Source organism: Pseudopodoces humilis, chromosome 2 (genome assembly GCF_049639895.1).
Source record: "Pseudopodoces humilis isolate 2021_Gansu_Grassland_sample_001 chromosome 2, ASM4963989v1, whole genome shotgun sequence".
NCBI lineage: Eukaryota > Metazoa > Chordata > Aves > Passeriformes > Paridae > Pseudopodoces > Pseudopodoces humilis.
The window spans coordinates 31,282,159-31,302,157 of NC_142201.1; the positions used below are offsets into that span (position 1 = coordinate 31,282,159).

Consider the following 19,999-nt stretch of genomic DNA (forward strand, 5'->3'; position numbering starts at 1 on the left):
AGACTGCATTTCAGTGCTAGCTTTGTTAGCTCTACGTGCAAAGATACACTGTCAGTCTGAGGGTCCTATACTGCAATATTCTTTGCAGATGGCTCTTACTGGTCTCACACAAATTTTTGTGGCATGAGCTGGCAGGTATCAGTCCACTGTGGTAGTCCTCAAATTGAAAATACAACATGGATTATTCAGTCCATAAAAGACTATTACATGGTACATGTAGCATATTAAACATCAGCACTACTAGACTGATAGTTGACTCAGCTGTGGTACACTTTTGCTGTTGAGTCTGAATTTTAGAAAGCTCCCACAGGATATGACAGCAAGAGGAGCTTCCCCACACACCCAGGATCCACAAAAAGCAGACATGCAGGGAACTACACTGAAAAGAAATAAGAGATACACATAAGAAAAACCTGATAGGCTTCCGTACATTTAAGCCTGAAAGGATCAGGAAGAGCAGAGTGTCAAATGCTGCAATTAGATGAACAGATTTCAGGACTCTGAAGATAGCAAACAGTGGCATGATGTCTTGTGATGCTGCACCTCTTAGAATGCTACATGGTCTATCTGCAACAGCCTGTGCTCCCGTATGGATGGACACAAAGATTCCAGCATAGAAATTGGTAACCACAGGTAAATCAGTAGTACTCATAATGAGAATAATTTTGCCATTGATCCCTCTGATTCAGTTCCTGATCACCTAGCAGTACCACCTGCAAGTCTGAACATCTGAACCTATTGGGAAAAACCCAGAAGCCCTATCTGATATTTATGAGACTCCTGACAGTGAAGCCCCACTTTCCTTCTTATAACATCCATGATTATGTCCAATACCCAACTGCCCTCTGCATTTTAGAGACACAGCTTACAAAGTGGTTTTAGTTGACCTAAAATTTAGGTACATCCAGGAAAACAGAAGCAAGAACAAGGAACCTTCTACCTTATGTTTCAACACTTACCTCCAAAAGCTGCATTTGAAGTTAAAGAACAAATAAGATCACCAAAATACCAAGATTCCCTACATTATAAGGACAGCCTGGAAAACTCCACAGAAATGCACATGGAATCAGTCATTCAAAGACGAAAATCATTTACTGACAACAACCAATCTCTTGTATTGTTTCTCAGTGCTGCGATAGGTGATATAAATACATTTCACGAGTATGAACAATAAGTTAATGGCTATTGCTGAAGGCAGAACATGGCAGGAGATGAAACAGTGGGTACTACGTTATCCCCTTCACCTGACAAGTGAACGTACTTTTATCTGTGACTCTCAAATAATAGTTCTTAAATAAACCATTAAGTATATTAACCAGAATAAGCTACTTACTCTTGTACAGTCAAAAAATCATATGTTAATTGATGGGAAGTAAAATCTATTCTAGGTTTACTAACGGGAGTCATCTTACCTGAACTTAGCTGTGCAAGTGGCTCTACAGTTCAGCTTCACCTGTATCATCACTGGAAAGAGGTAAGAACCTCTTGATTCAAACTTACCTAAAATAAATGTCTCAAAATAGACTGGAAAGATTCTTCCCTTCCTCCCCCAGACCATTCAATGCACTCCACTGATTTTGGGACAAGTGTAAATGATTTGGTCAGACTGGACGTGTACCTTTTAGCTAAAAGACACATTAAAAAAAATCTCACCCCATGTTCCAGAAAAAATATTACATATTCCTTTAGGAAAGACCATTGTCAGGACAGAGAGAATCTAATTAGCATTTAAGAGGTCTTCTTGCAAGGGGGCTACAGTCATTGGATCACTAATGTTTACAGGGAAAGCAACTATTGGCATTTGGTGAAGAGTCAAAATGCAAATCAGCAGCTCTGTCGGGAGATAGGTACCCCAGTCTGTGCTTCTCTGATAAAACTGGAACCTAGGACCAGTGAAGGAAGGAAGATGTACACGCTCTCAAACATGCAGATAAAGCCAGTATGTCTTTATTCTGGTAAATGGTTTAAGATCAAGCTGTAGCTTCACAGCTCTGCAGTTACACAGCAGAGGGAAGTGCAGCAAAGAGAAGCTGACAGTGAGAACATGGGAATCCTAAAAAAGGGAGAAACAGAAAATACAAGAACCATCCAAACCTCCATATATAAGTGTAGACCCAGGCAAAAAAAAATGCACTACAACTGCAGGATCAGACTTTGGTGGATTGTATTTGATTTCTTAAAATCTACTTTTGCCCAAGATAGAGTACATATTTCTAACATAGTTAATGAACTTTCTGCATCTCTCGGGGTTTGGCTGCTAATCTGCCTGCTAAAATTTATTCAGTGGCAAATCTTCTGAGGCATCTTATTCCACATCTAGATATTGAGAACATACTCACAGGTGTATTAAGGTGACTGCTGTTCTGCACTTCCTGTGTTGGCATCAATATTTTGAGAGATTTCACAACAACTTTCCCAATGATTTGCTAGAGAACACACAAAATCAGCTAACATGACCAAAACAGGCATATTCAGGTTGCTACTGGAAGGCAGGAAGGTGAACAGGAGCTAGGATATAAGTATATGGCTGTGAGACCCAGAAAAAGCCCAGGAAGCATAAGATAATACACAAAAATAAAAGACCTCTGATTACAAAAGCTCTAACTTCATAGTGAACTTTCTCTTTTTATTCAAAAAGTCAAAACTAAAACCTCCATCAGAAACACAGAAATATCACATATTCTGTAACAGTGCTCACATCCTCAGTGTTCATGTAGCAGCACACATATGTAAGAACGGAAGTCAGCTGTCGGTCAAGGAGTTAAACTCTTCCTTGAAGTAGGTCAGTATTTCCAGACAACCAGAACATAAAAACAAAACAAGTAACCTCCATGACTGTTAAATCTCCAGCAGAGTCTGGGTTTTTGATGACTGGGCATGATGCAAATGCTGGCCACTGAACTGAAGACAGTGGCCTACTTGTCATTCTTGAGAAATTATGGTCAGACAAGAATAAAATTATAATAAAATAACACTGGAGATGGAAGATGTTTCCCATCCCTGAAAACACACACCTTGCCAGTTCAGGACTGTCCTTCAACCAACTTGGCATGAAGGATGTGGGCTGACCATGGCAGAGATGTTCACCTGCAACTGTTCTGAAACGGAGCTAAAATACTGCTCCTGTTGGAGCAAAGAACTAGATGGTAGTTTGCCAGCTCCAAAGGCTTAGATTATTGCCAGCAGCCCACAGAACAGAACACCCTATTGGGTGGCTAGCCTGTTGTGGATGGGCTGTGTATCTGTATCCTTGAAAGAGTAAAAAAGAGGGAGATCCTCCTCTCAGCTCACATCTTACAGGCAATGTCAGATCTTACTTTGAAGGCCCCCTCATTCCCACTTCCTGAACACACAGCAGAGATTAAACCAATTCACCCAGAAACATTAGGGTCATCTCCAAGTGAATACGAAGTTTGCTTTATCTAATTTTTCAGAATCAGAGATAGATTTGGATATGTACATTTTCTCACTTGAACTCAGTATTAGGGCTATTCAAGCTTCTCCCTTGCATTTCTTTTCCCCTGCACACCACGACTAACACCTGCTTGGGAGAAGCTATAAGCTAGTATCTTTCACAAGTATACATTGTGGCTGGATTTTGAGTGTGAGTCAACTTTTGTGCTTGATGTGCAACAGAGGAAGCTGCTGCCCATAACTACACAAATGGACCCATGAGAGGCAAGTGCCCTAACTTTTAGCAGGCTCCTCACTTTATGCCATTCACTGAAATCCACTCTCCCTGGCCCAGTGCATGAAGAATCTGTCTTGTTTCCACATTCTGGTGAGACAAAGTGAGGCAGTGCTGGTGGGTACAAATCAAGTTTCTGCTGTGGATCTCTTCTAGGTACAAACATCACTGGCTGCTACCAAAGGTGCATTAGTGACAACTCCCAAAGTGAGAACACTAAGGCTGAAGGCAAGCCATAGAAACTGGTTCACCTCCACAACTATGTGAAGTGAAACAAATTGTTCTGCTTTTCATGAACTTAATTGCTTTCAATATATGCAACTGCTAAAACCAAGCCTGCACAGCATAAATCCTGCAAACTGGGTCTAACCCCGAAGCTGTGCATTTGGCTTCCCAACTGCATTGACATTATTGTGTCCATACATAAAAACACCACATTCCCAAAAGGGCTGGTGTTGCAGGGAAAGAAGAGAGGTATCCTAGAGACTGCTCTTGCACAGAGTAACTATCCCAAAAATTGGAAGCATGCTGGATTACACAGCAGGGAGATGTGGCACTTGGACGTCTCCTGGTGCTGTGCCAAGGTAAGCAACCTGCCCATTCACGAGAGTTGTGTAAGCCTGGAGAAGGTACCTGTCAAAGTCCTGCCCAGTGGCAGGGACCCTTCTTCTTTCTCTAATTAGTACATCTAGAGGACTGATCCGCTTCTGAGAGGAATGTCCTGGCTAAGTTATGCCACGCTAGCAGGTAAGTAGTTCCATAAATACTGATTCTTGCATGGCTGTCACGGGTTTCAGTTCTGGTTTTCAGTTCTGCTGACTATGTGACACATGGAAGGTGGAATCACAATAAATACCAGGCAGAGTTGAACAGTACATGCAATTCTTTTCCTCTTGTGTATTTTCTTTGGAAAGGCACTCTTGACAGAATCAAATAGAGCTGTTATTCTTTTGGCCACCTCTAACAGTAATCATGGCCTCAAGTTAATAAAGACACACAACAGCAAGGAGATCTGCACACAAGGTGGCGACCTGTAATTCTGGGCTATGGTCTGCTTGGCACAAGAGATTATGGTGTCTCTCTGGAGGGCAGTGTGTAACAGCAAAAATTGATTTGGGGACATCGCCAGGTCTTTCAGTGGAGATTAAAAGCATCTTCTTTGGCAGCCAGCCAGAGGCATGTGAAACAGCCTACAACGGCTCTCATGACATCCAATACAAATGAAAGAGCTTAGTAACAAGAGTCAAGCATTTTTATTTTCCAGTAAAGAAGCTCAGGCACTTAGAAAATTTAGCCTACACTGAATAGCAAATAAACTGCATACATGCAGTTGGACAGAGAGACGGGTTGTCCTGTGCATTCCAGCTGGCTACATCTCAGAAGATTAGCACAGACATCCCTTGCTATTTGGATAAACTCTACTGCAGAATAAAACTGCTCTCTATCAGTCTAACAGAGGAGCCTCTACTACATTACTAAGTTGACTCACTGTCATCCTGGCTCAAACTGAAGTGCAGGACAAAGAGACAGTAAGATGAACAGAGACGCATCTTTCTGAAACTCAAGGAAGGAACACCAACTTCACCAACGGATTCAGACCACTACTTCCTGCTTTCAGCTCTTTGTGCACCAAATTCACTCACAGAGGAAACTGAGTAATCCCAGGTAGTTTCCTTTTGAATCACATCTAGTGGTATTTGTGTTCTGGAAGGGAAACGAGCCGTTTCTTCTAATGAGAAATGCCTTTATCTGCCAGCACATTTTGGGACAAGAAGCTGCTCTTGACAACTATGGTAGTAGTGGGAGATGTTCACAAACTAATTCCTCAGAAACTGGTGTTGCCAACAAAATAAGGCACTTAAGAAGTGAAGTGGTTGTAAGCAAGTCATCATCTGGCTATTTCTGAGGCCATGAGCGGGATCTACTGTGCCTTTGCGAGGATTTGGTAATAGTGCTGTATCTTTTCCCTCCAAGGTTGGAATTACTTTCACAGGTGGGTTGACAAAGGCAAAAGAGAGTGTATTTTTTAAATTATAGGAAATGTTACCCACATCAAACTCTCTTCTCTCCACCCCTTCAGTTTGGCAGAAATAAATTAACATTTAATGTAAAAGAGCCTGCTTTGATAGCCTGAATGCTCCATTAAACATTTTCTACACCTCAGGGGTGACAAGTATCCGGTCATAAACTGCAATTTGTCATGGAATTTCTAAGTCACAGGTTGACAGAAGAAGCAGTTATCACTCTCTCATCAGTATGCACAGGCATTACACTCTTTAGCAATACTTTTGGACACAGCAAGAGCTAGAGAGTAGATTTAAAAAGTGAAGCCCTCTGGTTTTGAACATATGGCTCCTAGAAAAATGTTAGCAGAGATTATTTCACCAGCACAGCCCTGAGACAGCAGTAAAATGTAATTTCCTGATAGACAAGTGTCATTATTTGTCGTGACTGTAGTTATCACTATTCATCTGCTATTTACATGTCATGTAAACATATACCATATTTTGTAACAGCACACTGAAATCAAGGCTTCTGCTCCAGTGACACGTTTAGTTCTATCAAATATTTAACAACATGTGCCATACACAACTCCAGTGAGAGCTGGTGAGCACTGGAGAACACTGGAGGACCCTAACTGCAAAGAAAAAAGCCACTCACTCTTCCATCCTCTCAAGAGGGTAGAGACTACTATCCAAGACAGTAACACAGATTTCACTGTTAGGAATGCAAATTTGTAATTTCCAATCTCAATCCCTGGGTGATAGAAGTGAGGAAGAGGAACAAAGAGGGGAGACTAAGGTAATCACAGGTTTGCAAAAACAGTTTTCTGCAGGCTAGGCTCCAATGCCTTTGTAAGTTCCCTCCATTTAAATCAGCTAAGAGTTTTGGCTGTCATCCAGCATTCCTAGCTTAAGCACCTGTACAGAACTGAAATTGTAGGTGACCTGTGAAGCCATCCTTCTAAGGTAAGTGCCTCATTTCCTCCGTAGTGCCAAAGGAGAGAGGTGCCTTAAAGGCCTCTGGATAGAGGCCCTATTAGTTCTTCTTGGCCAAGAAATCTTCCTTAAGACCCTTCCTGCTCTTACAGACAGACCTGCAAAGTCCATCACAGAGCAACACCATTCTGCAATTCTCCTGTGTGTTTCACTCCTCGACTCCTGCCAATTCAAACTCAACAGCTTCTTTCAATTTATTCAAAGAATCAAGTCTTTTCCCTTTCCCTCTGAGTCTAGAAAGCAATAATCTTCTAAGGTACTTTCCCCTCTCCATAACATCCAGGATTTCTAAATGAAAACTGTCTTCTTTCTGTCAAAACAAGCTGCAACTCTCTTCAACTTCTTACTTTAGCTTGCATCATCCTTTGCTGTTTTGTTGTCTCACAAGTGTTGCCAACTCTGAGCCATAGAGTCATTGATTCCGCAGTGGCTGTATGAGAACGGGTCATCTGAGTCCACTGGGCAGGCAGGAGGAAGAAGGCCAGCTGTCAAGCAGTCAGCACAGCAGAGAACAGTATTTTCCCCCAGAACAGTTCTTGACATGATCTGCCTGTGTAGGTTGTGCCAGAGCACAGGCAGTGGACACTGCTGGAGCTGTGTAGAACCTTCTCCTGATGAGCCCCTAGGCTCTTACTACTCTTGCATTCTCTCTGTCCTCTAGCTTTTGTATCACTAAATGCTGCTTGTATTTAACAGAGGACAGGTACTTCAGCAGCCAGAAAAGCATGTATGTATTATACATAAAAAGGATACATGACACAACATACAGTATCCAGCCTGAATCTTTACTCGGTCACTAAACAACACAGAACTTAAGACAGAGGGCTTTCCTCCACTACTGAAGCAAAAGTTCCTGTCTCTATTTGCTGACTGTTATAAATCAATGTTATTTTGCTGTAGTTTGAACGCTGTAGTCTGTGTTTGAGGTGGCTCTAGCAGCTGTGTGGAAGGCTGGCAGGAAAGTGAGCCCATCACAGCCCAAAGTCCTGGAACTCAGATACATCTCATCTTGCAGAAGGCCTTTCCAACAAGCTATGAACAACTTACAAGCAAGAGATGAGTTCCCACTCCCTGACAGTCCTAGGGGAACACAGGACTGCAGCGATGTTCATAAACCTGCAGCAGCATTTCTATCGAGGACAGCACTTGCATCAAAGTCTGCCCCTACCACAAGGAAGTGGCAAGTAGGGGGAGGGAGAGACAGTCTGGTTTGCTAAAAAGGTAGTAAAACTGATAAGGGACCAGCATGTGATAAAATCCATGAGAGGAGAAAGCTGACATTTATTACTTCCTTATATGACATGCTTCAACATTTTTCCAGAATCAAGGTCACCAAGGAAACAAAGTAAAAGTCAGGATCAATCCCTTGTGTTTCTCCTGGCATGACACCTCTCTAAGAAAACAGCTTTTCTGAACTCACGCCCAGCAACTTCAATGACCTTGATACAAATCTCTCAATCTTGGTACCCGGTCACTCGAGTTAGCAAGAATCTTAGCTCTTATCTGCAGAAGTAGCAAGTTTCTAATCCCATCTCGCTCACTGGAGCTGGAGGGTGTTTAAAAAGGTGACTTGGTGAAGTTTAAAAAAAGCTACAAAAGAAGAAAAAGTGGGCCGATTAAAAACGTAAGCAAATTACTTTAACCGCATGTTTTGTTGTATTTTTTAATTGTGGGAAGCAAGCTTTCCCTAGGGACTGCTGGACGGTGAAAATAGGTGAGCTGCTGCTGGGGACGACGGCTCTGTTGCGGGCTGTAAGCATACACCGTTCAGCTCTGCATCCAGACAGAAAGCTGTGTCTCAAGAGGTGACAGAGCTCTCACACTTCCACGCTTGCTGCCCCACAGGGATTTGGCCGACATGTGTCTTTGATGCCAATGCAAAGAAAAACCACTCCCAAATTAATCTGTGCAAGAGTCACTCAGCAGCAATCTAAACTCTGAAGTTAAAGGAACAATTCTGACTTAGTCTGCAAAAGCACAAGCATGACAAAGGGTAGTGCACTTAGCTGGGACTCACAAAAGACCCAATTAGTCTTAGTTGGGACTCACAAAAGACCAGAAGTGCTATTAACATCAAACGTACACCTTTTCTCATTGTCATGTCTACTTTTTCGGCAGCAGAGAGGGATATGGAAAATTGCTGGGGGGAAAACATTCCAGAATTAATATCCCAGTACTGGTATTTGATCAATATTTTGAGCATCTTCTGCACTGGGCACTTAGTGCTTTTCAACCTAGCACAAGAGCTTGTTTCTAAGCTGATTTTGTTTGGAAAAGGTTAGATTAACCATCCTTATTAGTACTGTGTTACTTTCTGCATGAGTAGCCCCTTACAAGACCTCCTGCAATCCATCTTCCTCAACACCAGAAGTGCTCAGAGTTCGACAGGCAAGCAAGGCACTAGGCACAGGCATAGGTTAGTAGCAACTATGTGTGTGACTTGACTGGGTTGTTTTTGGTTTAGTTTACAGAAATAAGGCCATTTTACTTATGTTTTCATGCGTGCATATCTACTGGTGGAGGAATATCCCTGGGTGAGATTTCTTACATGATAAGTTTGTGAAATAACAAGCTGAGTCTGCTGATGTTGGAAATGCCTTTTCCGAGTTCTTTTTCAGTGTATTTTTTTTTCATGCCTTTCTTGCAATAGGAGAGTTGCTCTCTGTCTCGTGCTTACGTCAGCCCAGAAGATCCTCCCAGACAGTCTGTGGAATCAGAGTGTAAGTTTCTTGGCACATGTTTCATTTCTTTTAGCCTTAGAAGCATCAGAAATGAAACTAAAATCTGCTTTCTCAGAAAATACAGTCTTCTCTCATTCCCCAGGAAAACTTAGCCTTAGATTACTAGGAGATGATTGGCACTCGGAGGAAAGCAAGACAAAAATTTCGTAAAGCTGGCTTCTAAGCACATAAATGTTGATGCAAAAGTTATTTCAGTCTGATTTACAAATACCAAAGCAGTGCTCTAAATGTATTGCCCAGATCATTAGAAAAACTAATTCTGAGACGTAAATGACCTAATGCTCCATCACAAGCACTGGGAAATAGCGAAGTCACAGGGAATGATGACATTTGAGATGATAAATAAAAAACATTTGCTTAAAAGTAAATGTTCAGTGGAAAAACTTTAGAAAGGCAGTCTGGCCTCACTAATATCACATCATGAAACCTCACAGACCTAACTGAAATTCAGAAGCCTTTGGCTTCTATCCTTCCTTCACTCATTGAAGATTTAACAGCAGATTGTGTAAGTTCTCATATTACTATAATGAAATTAATGTCTGGAACTATACAGAAGTGTAATTTTCTGCACACACCGCGAAGTGTTTGCATGAAGTGATTTACTGCGGGACCCCACCGGTCAGAGCAGATTCACTTTCACCTGTAGGTACAGGACTGAACGAACTCCCGCAGTTCTGAGTTGAGTTGGGAGACACCAGTTCCACGGGCAACTGGAAGGTTCTTTGCACTTGAAGTGGAAAGGAAAGCCCTCCACAATGGACCTGCTGACTGCCCTCACCTCCGCTCACTGGTGCCAGGCGGGGCTGTCAGCCAGCACGGCGCTGCCGTCCCCTGCCCTCACCCGCCCTGCCTCACCTGCTGTACACCAGGCACTCCATGTGGTTGATCTCTTTGTCGGAGCGGTAGCGGCTGTAATCCTCCCACAGGTCCTTGATGGCGGTGACCGCCAAGATGAAGAGTACGGGGGCCAAGGCCAGCTCCGGCTGGAAGGCATTGACGGCTGGCACGAAGTTGAGGAGGGCGATGAACACAAAGTAGACGTTGGCCAGGCGGTGGAACTGCTCAAAGAGGTTCTTGGGCAGGAAAGACAAAGCCGTGTACTTGGTGGTCTTGAGCCGGTTGCAGGCCAGGACCGTCCTCTTGGACTTCTCCGGCTCGGCCTCAGGTAACAGGAGGCTGGAGCGCACCAGCCGCGTCTTACTCTCCTTCTTCTTCCTCCGCCTCCTCTTCCTCTGCCTCTCCTTCCCCTCCGGCAGCACCTGGGGCGCTCCCTCTCCTCCTGCCGTGCCCTGGGACATCGCTGCCGCCCCGGTGTCCTCGCCCGGGCGGCGCGGGCAGCTCCCACGGGCAGGCACGGCCCTAAGTTATCATCCTCCGCCGCCCGCCACGGCTCTCCTTTCCTCTTCCCCTCCGGGGGCGGGTGGGGGGAGGAGGGCTCTCTCGAAGCCGCTCCTAGCCGCTCTGCCGGGACCTCTCTCTTTCTCCTCCTCCTCCTGGCCGGGGTGGGGACGTGGGCAGGCGGGGAGCCGAGCCCTCCTCCCGCGGGCCTCTCCCCGTCCCAGGCGCGGGGGATGCGGGGGCCGCCGTCCCGCGGCCGGGAGCGCGCAGGGCCGGGGAGCGGGAAACGGGAGCGGCCCTTCCGCGCACAGCCGGCCCCGAGCGCCGTCCCGACCCGGCAGGGCACTTTATCGGCGGCTTTTGACTTGGAGTTACGTGTGGGACGGGGAAGGAGGTTCGAGCGGGGAAAGAGAAAATTCCCACTGAAGCGTCGGCGCTGCGCACTGGCCTTTATCCACGGTGCCCCAGCAGCAGCTGGTGGGAGTTTTTACCAGCTGACTCACGGAGAAACGCTCCACTTTCTGCCTGAAGCCGTGTGCCACGTTTATACTCATCCCAGTGCTTAGCCTGGGAGTTAGGGCACGACATCCCCCGGCTCCTCGTGTCTGTCTGGTACACCAGCTCTGTTGGCCATGGCGCCTGGGACAGCCCCAAAGGTGGGAACCAGAAAAATAAGGTTTCCGATGGAAAGCATTAGGCACTGCCACCCCCGCACACGCCACGGCAGTGGTGTGCTGTAACGCACGTTCGCCCCTGTGGGTTTTTCTATTCCCTTGTTGTAGGGTCGGTCTTACCAGCAAGGATTGGAAAATGCCAGTCTGTTGCTCTGTGGTTTACTCTCTGTACTTTCTGGAGAAAGATACAGTTATGGGTCATGATGGATAGACAAGAAACACAGAAGAGAAGATAATTTGGATTGAAAGATTTAGTCTAAAATCACAAATAGACAAATGTAGTAAATAAATGCAGATATTTAAATAACAAATAATAAGAGAATAATTAAATTATTGCTACTAGGTGTGAGATTACAGCATCGCTTGGAGTTGGGATTTAAGAGCATACCCTTTGGATATGGGATTCTGCAGGCAGCATGAAAGGCTGCCACAGGTCACTCCAGGTTGTGTCTAACCTGTAGCACAGATGTGTTTTATGGTGGTCCTGATCCTGTGATATCCCAAGGTGGGATCATTTTGAGTACAAAAACAAGCCCTTCATACCTGTCAGCATGTTTTTTGTTGTCACAGAAATTAGGCATAGAGTATAAACATCTAGTCTTGATACAAGATCAGGACAGGACTGGGGCATTTTCTGGGAAGCTGCCTAGTCCCACACAGATGCTGCCATGGCAAATTCCATGAAGACCAAGAAGTGAAAGCCATTACCTGAGCCTCACAGATTGTGTGTGCTGCTGTGTTTTCATCCTTCCTTCTCCCATTACTCTTTAAAGTGTTTTTTTAATTATGAGCCCTTTTCAGGCCCTGAGGTGAATGTGAGTGCTAGTTCAGCACAAGACTTGATCCTGGTACCACAAACCCTTTACCAATCCTGCTGTCTGCTCTTCTGATGCTACTTCAAACTTAGCAGGGATTTCCTGGGTTTCTCAGGTCTTGGAATATACAGCAATTCCTTGTTGGAAACAACTAGGTTTTAAGTTAGTGCAAGGGGAGAAGGGAAAATTGGCCTGGTGGGGTTTTTTTATTGTTGTTTCTGGTGTTTGTTTGTTTTGGTTTTGTTTTGTTTTTGGTGGGGTTTTTGTTTTGTTTTTTCTGCTCTTTTGTTGATAAGAGAAAAGTACAAAATGTTAAGAGAAAAAAAATATGACAAATTTAAAAATCCCTCCCAATTTCAATTTTCTGTGGACTTTTTTGTTTTGTTTTGTTTGTTCATTTGCTTACACTTGGGGTTAACTTAAAAGGGAAGGTGGAATGAACAAATGTCCTTTTTCTGTGCTTTGGAAATGCTGAAATGGGACGAGGAGGACATTTAATCATTGTGCAATATTCCCATAAACTGAACTTCACCCATCCAAGGGCTCCTTTCAGACAGCAGCAGATACTCCAAAAGTAATTGCTGGACTTTCTGCCACTGTCCTGCCAGCCTCTACAACAATTTTGTGGGGCTCTCATTCACCCCAGGCCTCCAGGAGCTGTTCAGGCTTCATTTTTCCTCTAGATAGTCCTCCAGCTTTTTAACACAGATTAGAGGAGAAGCAACAGTAGTATTTGTTCCTTTCTTTTGTCAAAGCACATCACCTCTTAGAATAAACTGTTCATATCTTTTATCAATGCCAGGTGACTCAAATGGCTGGAGTATAGCACATCTGAGTGGACAGATGGTGCATACACTAGTGTTGTGGAGTAGTGAGTGCCTGTGTTGGGAGAAGTAAGCCAGTTTCTCAGTCACTTGAGTCCACCACATAAAAATGGTGTGTAAATCATCAAAAAATGGTGTCTAGATCAGGTTTAGCACTGCATATTCAGCAAACTTTCAGTAACTGAAAATAAATTAAGGGTTAGATAGATAAATTAAGGGTTAGATATGTAGTAACATTCAACTTCCAGAGTACTCAACACGAGGTAAGAAAAGACAATTCTCACATTTCCCTTAAGCTACTCGTTTAAGGAAAACATCTGTGTAAGTTTGGTGAGCCTGACCTGGGATGAATTGTGCTTACACCTAGTGGTATTGGCCAAACCAGATATCCCAAAATTGTCAGTCACAATCTCACAATTACAAGAAATGGTCTCTAAGTCAGTGTCCTATACTTTAAAACCTGTTTTACTTGTGTAGTTTTGGAGTGCTCCTGATTCACATTAACAAGATTTCTTCTGCAATGGAGTAACGGGAGAGAAAGATAACAGAAGCTGAAAGTTTTTATGTAATTCCCATGAGCTGAGTTTTACAAACAGATATAGCAGCAGAAAGATAACAAACAATTGGGTGGGAGCCTCTGAAGAATTACGCGTTTGTTTGCTAAATTGTTTCTTTAAAAGCTGTTTAAAGCCTTTGTATTTGAGTATGTATTGGCAGAGTTAAGTGCCACCCTTGGAAAGTTTTACTGTAAAAAAAGATAGAAAGTGTGCCACACCCCACTCGTCAAGAACTAAAAAGCTCTTCTGTCATTGACCAGGACTTTCTCTGTTGCTAGTAAACTGCTTTTTAACTGATACAGGCAAGCTAAAGTATTGCGAGGCAGTGCCATGAGGAAAGGATGTGGCACCCCTCTGCTTTCTGTGCAGTCACATGAGGAATTCAAAAATCGGGATATTTATACTAAAACCTGACAAAATGTAATCCATAATAAATAAAAACAAAAGACTTTAAAAAGTCTTTAATACTTAGTGTTTGTTAGGCTTTTCTAGCCAAAAAATTTTGTCAGTGTAGACACTCCCAAGAATTTAATCCTTCCTTTCCATCCATTTGCAAATAAAACTCTGCACAAAAGGTTTGAGAAAGCACGAATATTTGTATCTAAACTCATATCTGACCTCTCCCTGCCTACACAGTCCAAGTATGTGAGGTTGGAAATAAGAGGCAGGAAGGCAGCAAATTCAGCTTTCAACTGGTAAAAAATACACATGCACAAGTCTGGCTCTAGTTTTTGAATACAAAAGGACAAGTATGTTGCTTTTGTTGTCAACTGCAGTACACCTGCATCTTCTTTTTATGGAGTCTTCTGGAGGAAAGGAGGTGAAAGGAAATTTGCTTTAAATCACTCTGGATGATGCATGGATCCTACAAAGTGCCACTCTCAAGAAACAGATAAAGCAAACAATTTTGAAAAGCTGGAGGAGCCAAGAGCCAAAGGCTAGATTTACTGGATAACCTGAACTAAAATGTGGACTCTTTACAGTTTTTCAGGGTCATTGGAGTGAAGCACTAAACACCGGTGATGTTTCTAGCTTGCTCTTTGCTGTAATTGCTCCCTGCACCCGCTGAGCTGACGTCGCCTTCCCGAGCTCTTCCTTTGCTGTCACATGGCTTTTGCTGAGCATCCTTCATTTCACTGCATTTTGCTTGTTATCTGCTCTTATTTCTCCTGCCATTAACCTGAATCCAGCTTCTGATGCCCAATATCTCTTGAATATCAAGCTCTCTCCAGAGCCTTTCCCAGTCCCTAACTTTTTTTTCAACTCTGCACATTTTCTTCAGATCAAAGACTAAAATTGAAAAAGGAGAGATGTTCTAAGCATCACTTATGCTGATAATATACCTAGTGAGCTCTTTGATAGCCTGGGCCACTAAAAGCTGAGCCTTAAGGTATGACACTGCCTTTAAGGCTAGAAGGAACTACAGGATTTTCTGGCTCAAGATACTGTATTAACTTGGCCTTTTAGATGCCACACATGCTAGAGCTTGAAATCATTATTGAACTGTTATGTGAACAGTTCGTTTGCTTAGAGATCAGATAACCAGTTTTATTCCTCTTCTCAGGGTCATCAGCCCTGATTATGTTTGAACTATTTTTTATGGCATGGGGTTTTGTCAGTAGCGAGAGTCATAACATCAACCAAAAATGCCTCTAGCCTGATGGTTGTGTAAAACAGTTGGAAATTGGCATCCACCTGAATGCTAAGGATGAAAACACCATAGACATAGAGATAAGATTGCACATACATTACTGATGTAATAACTCCTGATTTGACTTGTCATGGTTTTGGAAGTCTTGGAGTTATCATTATTCCATTTTAACAATTAGCTTCTTCCTATCATAAGAAAGTGAAGCAGACCTAATTTTAACATAGTCTAATTTACTAGGCCACTTCTGTAATATTTATATGATCCTAAAATAAAGATTTCCCATGTTGGATATTGCCAGAAACATCTGTCAAAGTACTCAAGATTCTTCTTTGGTCCAGAGGACTTACTTTAATATTAACATGCTTTATATTACGGAACCACCCAGAGGCCTTAGTTGGAATCTAGGGCTTTAAGAACTATAAAAATAACTGTAAAGACATGGTACCACACATCAGACAAAATCTGTTCTGCCCTTTGCAGATGAGACGTATCCCATCTGGCTTCCTGTAAAGGGGACAGGCATTCATGTTTTGAACAAGCTGAAAGAAGGCAAGAAGCTTTCAGTGTGAACAGCCTGCTGAAAATGCCAGAATTTGATGAGGTGAGACGGCAGCCAAAATGGCATCATTCTTCATTTCCTTCTAGTCTGCAGGAGATAAGTAGATACACACAGACATGCACATGCACATACAGAAGTATATATATGAGTGTGTGTGTTTATGTACATATACACCACAAGCAGTCTCATAGAATGATAGGATGGCTTGGGTTGGAAGGGTTCTTAAAGATCATCTAGTTCAAATCTCACTGTCGTGGGCAGGGATGCCACCCACAAGAAGAGGTTGCTCAGGGCCCCATCCAAAGTGGTCCTGAGCATCCTGCCAGGGATGGGTCATCCACAGCTTCTCTGGGCAACCTGGCCCAGGGCCTCTGAGTAAAGAATTTCTTCCTAACACCTAATCTCTTGTTTTTTAGTTTAGAATCATTATGCCATGTTCTTTCAATATCTGCCCATGTAAAAAGTTACTGTCCCTCTTTTTTATAAACCCCCTTTAAGTACTGGAAGAATCCAGTGAGGTCTCTCCAGAGCATTCTCTTCTCCAGACTCATTATCCCCAACTCTCTCATCTTGGCTTTTTAGTGGAGGTGCTCCAGCCCTCTGATCATCTTCATGCCCCTCCTCTGGCCCTGTTTGAACAGGTCCATGTCTTTCTTGTGCTAAAGACTCACTCCAGAGCTGGACACAATCCTCTAGGTGGGGTCTCACAAGAGTGGAGTAGAGGAACAGAATCACCTCCCTTGGCCTGCTGGCCCCACCTCCTTTGCTTCAGCCCAGAATGTGGCTGACTTTCTGAGCTGCAGGTGCATATTCACAGGTCATGTCCAGTTTTTCCTCCACCAACTCATTCTCTGCAGGCCTGCTTTCAATAAATTCTCCCAGTCTGTACTCATCTCTGGGATTGCTCTGACCCTGATGAAGCACCTTTCACTTGGCCTTGTTTAACCTCATGAGGTTCTTGTGGGCGCACTTCTCAAGGTTTTCCAGGTCCCTCAGGATGGCATCCCCTCCTTCAGTCATGTTAATTGTACTGCTCAACTTTGTGTCACCTTGGTGACTCAATTTCACTATCCATGTAATTGATGAAGATATTGAAGAACACTGGTCCAAAGACAGAGCCCTGGCGGGCACCACCCATGACTAACCTCCACCTGGACATATAGCCATTGAGCACAACTCTGTCTACATGCAGAAAAATCCCATTCCTTTGCTTCTCAACAGGCAGAGGGGAGATTTGTGTCCCAAGGTGAGCAGGAGTCATGTGAGAAAGAGGCATGTTCAGTGTTGCAGCACTGAGGGAAGTCGATCTTGTTTAGGGCCTGAGCAGCCCTGCTGGACCTTTTCAGTGCAATGATAAGACATTACTGAGGAACAGCTTCTACCTTTTGGAAACGAGAGCAGTGTTCACTGAAATGTTTTTCCCATCTACCATGCCCGAAGGGCACCTGCATCTCGCATCCTGCCAGGTACATGTTGCAGGATCTGCTCCACCACACCCAGCTGTTCCGTCTAATGAAGGATTCACAGAGGCTGTCTGGTGTGTAAGGGGCTGGAGGGGGAAGGAGGCTACAACACTATGGAATGCATACCTTTCATTGGTGTCTTGACTGGAAAGAAGCCTGTTTAGAGAGTAGAGGGCTGCCATGTCCTTTTCTCCACCACCTGAATAGCTGTGTCCATTCTATGACCCTGTTTGCATGACCCCTGGCTAATGAGCCAAGTGGCCTGTTAAGCCTCAGGAAGAGCAGATTTGGAAACTGGTAGTACTGTATAATAAACTAGATAAAAACTAGTCAAGGTGTAGGACAGCTGTAAATTAAAGACATAGAGCATTCAGGTATCTGTAGTTAGCTTGTAGGCATGGTAATAGTGAAAAATACCACTTTGCAAATGCTTAATGCCTAGTAATATTTGAGATGTAAGAACAGTCATACAGAGCCATTGATTAGCATTCAGAGCTTTCAGATCTGGAAGTTTCCTCTAGTAATCTCAAATAGCTGAAAAATTGCTGCCACAATTGGTGGAGAAAGACTGCCAATTCTAGGACACCAAGAACCTCTGAAAATGTGTCAGTAGGTAAATGGATCAGTGAAGCACTTCATTTTCAACTGACTGTAGAAGGTGCAGAGGAAGGTGTTTCCTTGGGAGTATCCAAAGCATAGTAGGTAGGCAAAGTAAACTTGCATCTTAATATCTTGCCCAAGCCAGTCCACAGCAGAACAACCAACATTCCATTGTGAAAGACAAGGTTGAACTGGGTGGGGCACTTGCAATGCGAGATGAGTGCAGGAGAAACCCCAGCCATGTAAGAATCCTGTGTCCACTGAGCTGTGCCTGGCACACCAGCCAAAATTTAGAGTACACAGTGGCAAGTTGTCCCTTTTAGCAGTGGAAAATCAGAGACAGCTCTTTACCTACTTAACCTCTCCCTCGCAGAAATATTTTTTTTTAATGTCCAAGGCATTTACAGGGGGAAATCTATTGTTTCAGTCTATCAACTAACATACTCATACACAGGGACACTGCAGAAGAGGAAATGCAGGAAAACCTATGTAATTAACTGCAGGAGTAAAAGCAGACAGATGCTATTTATAGAAACTGCAGTTTGTGAAAAAAGGAAAGTTAATATCCTTACTGCGGCACTGCCAACTCTTGCTATTTCATGGTGAGTCTCCCAGTATTTGTTGCTGTTCTTAAAGCTGAATTTCCTTGCATAATGTGATTTTGCAACAATCCCAGTTTGCTAAGGCAAGAAAAACATTGTTGGAAAAAACTTGAATGTGGGAACCCCAGAAGCAGAAAATAAAGAGGAGAATATAAAAAGACTTAATGTTTTTGCAACCACTGTGATTCTTAAAGCAATTCTATGACTTTTTAAAATCCTGGTAATTTTTAACACCAAGCACTTGGAAGTGATTCTGTTTGTACAGGAGCTGCTGTGCGATTTGCTGTATGGATGAAGTCAAGACATATTTCACATCTCTCCAAAAAGAAAATACTGTCTCAGGATATTGTTCCTGAATGGCAAATTTGGTATCTCTTTAAATTAAGAGAGATTTAATGACTCATCATGGTTATATTTTGCTATATCTAGATTTCTTAAAAAAATTTTGCCCCAAAAAGCTAATTAAAGATGCTTGGATGAGTTTTTACAAGAATTTGTCTGAGGAAAGCTGGCTATGCCTTCACTGGAGAATTAACAAAGGGAAGCTGGGGCTCTTTCACGATTTGGTTGTTAGTCAGGATTGCTTGAAGAGAAGATTGTGCAAGCCAATGTTTTCTTGCTGGCTAGTCTCTAGAGTCACATCTGCCTCTGGATTTTGTGACTCTGCAAGGCAAAACAAGACTTCCATTCAGCTCGGATGCCAGGTATGCAGAGAAAAGAAGTGGCTGCAGGCTCTTACTCCTTCTGGGAAGAGGAGTGCTGCTTTCAGTCTGCTGCAGGTCTAAGGCGGCAACTGATTGATTGATTGTCTCTTGCCTAGAGCTGGCCCAGAATGGCCAGGCTTAGTACAAAGCGTTGTAAATGGGCTGTAAACAACGAGATTTGAAAAGAATAGGAAGAAAAAGCCTCAACAACAGGAGAGTAAAAGGGTGACTTTCCCCGCCTTTGGGGAACTCATCTATAAGTAGAACTGATTGGAAAAAAATCTGGTTCATTGAGCCTGACTGCTTTGTTGGACACCTAGCCTGGAGATCTTTTGCTGAAATTAAGGCAACATTTTCAGTGGTACCTGCTGGGTTTGTCAGGAATCTTGTGATGCAGCTTAAAAGGGGGGTTTTCCCAATCTGCTTTTCTGCTTGCCCCAGCAACAAGGGTAGCCCTAATGTATGGGATCCTTGACTCTGCAACACTCATCTTGGTAGCTGGGGCCGTTCTAGCTGCTCTGGAAGCTTGCAGGCTTCTTAATGTGTGTTTGCTAGCATCACCAGAGAAACTGGTAAATGCAGTATTTTAGTTACTCACATCCTGAAAAATATTTCAAGTAAAGCAGTGCTTTGGGACTAGTTCAGACTATCTCTAAAATAATATAGTCCAGAGTAGAAAATTACTTGTAACAGAGCAACACAAGCTTCTGACTAGTCCCGTTTTTAATCCTTGTGTCCAAATTCATGGCTGAATGCCAAGATCCAGTTATTTGCTGCATACTTT

The 19,999-nt window shown here is 43.3% G+C and overlaps 1 protein-coding gene across 1 annotated transcript in view; it reads right to left on the reverse strand.

Annotated features, from left to right (window-relative positions):
• Positions 1-10,882, reverse strand: part of ATP10A (ATPase phospholipid transporting 10A (putative)) — a 110,035-nt gene extending 99,153 nt beyond the window's left edge. Inside the window, exon 1 of the mRNA XM_005516519.3 lies at positions 10,284-10,882. Within this exon, the coding sequence (XP_005516576.2) occupies positions 10,284-10,726 (443 nt within the window). The 5' untranslated portion in view covers positions 10,727-10,882. The remainder of the gene's footprint in view (positions 1-10,283) is intronic.
• Positions 10,883-19,999: the final 9,117 nt, after the last annotated feature.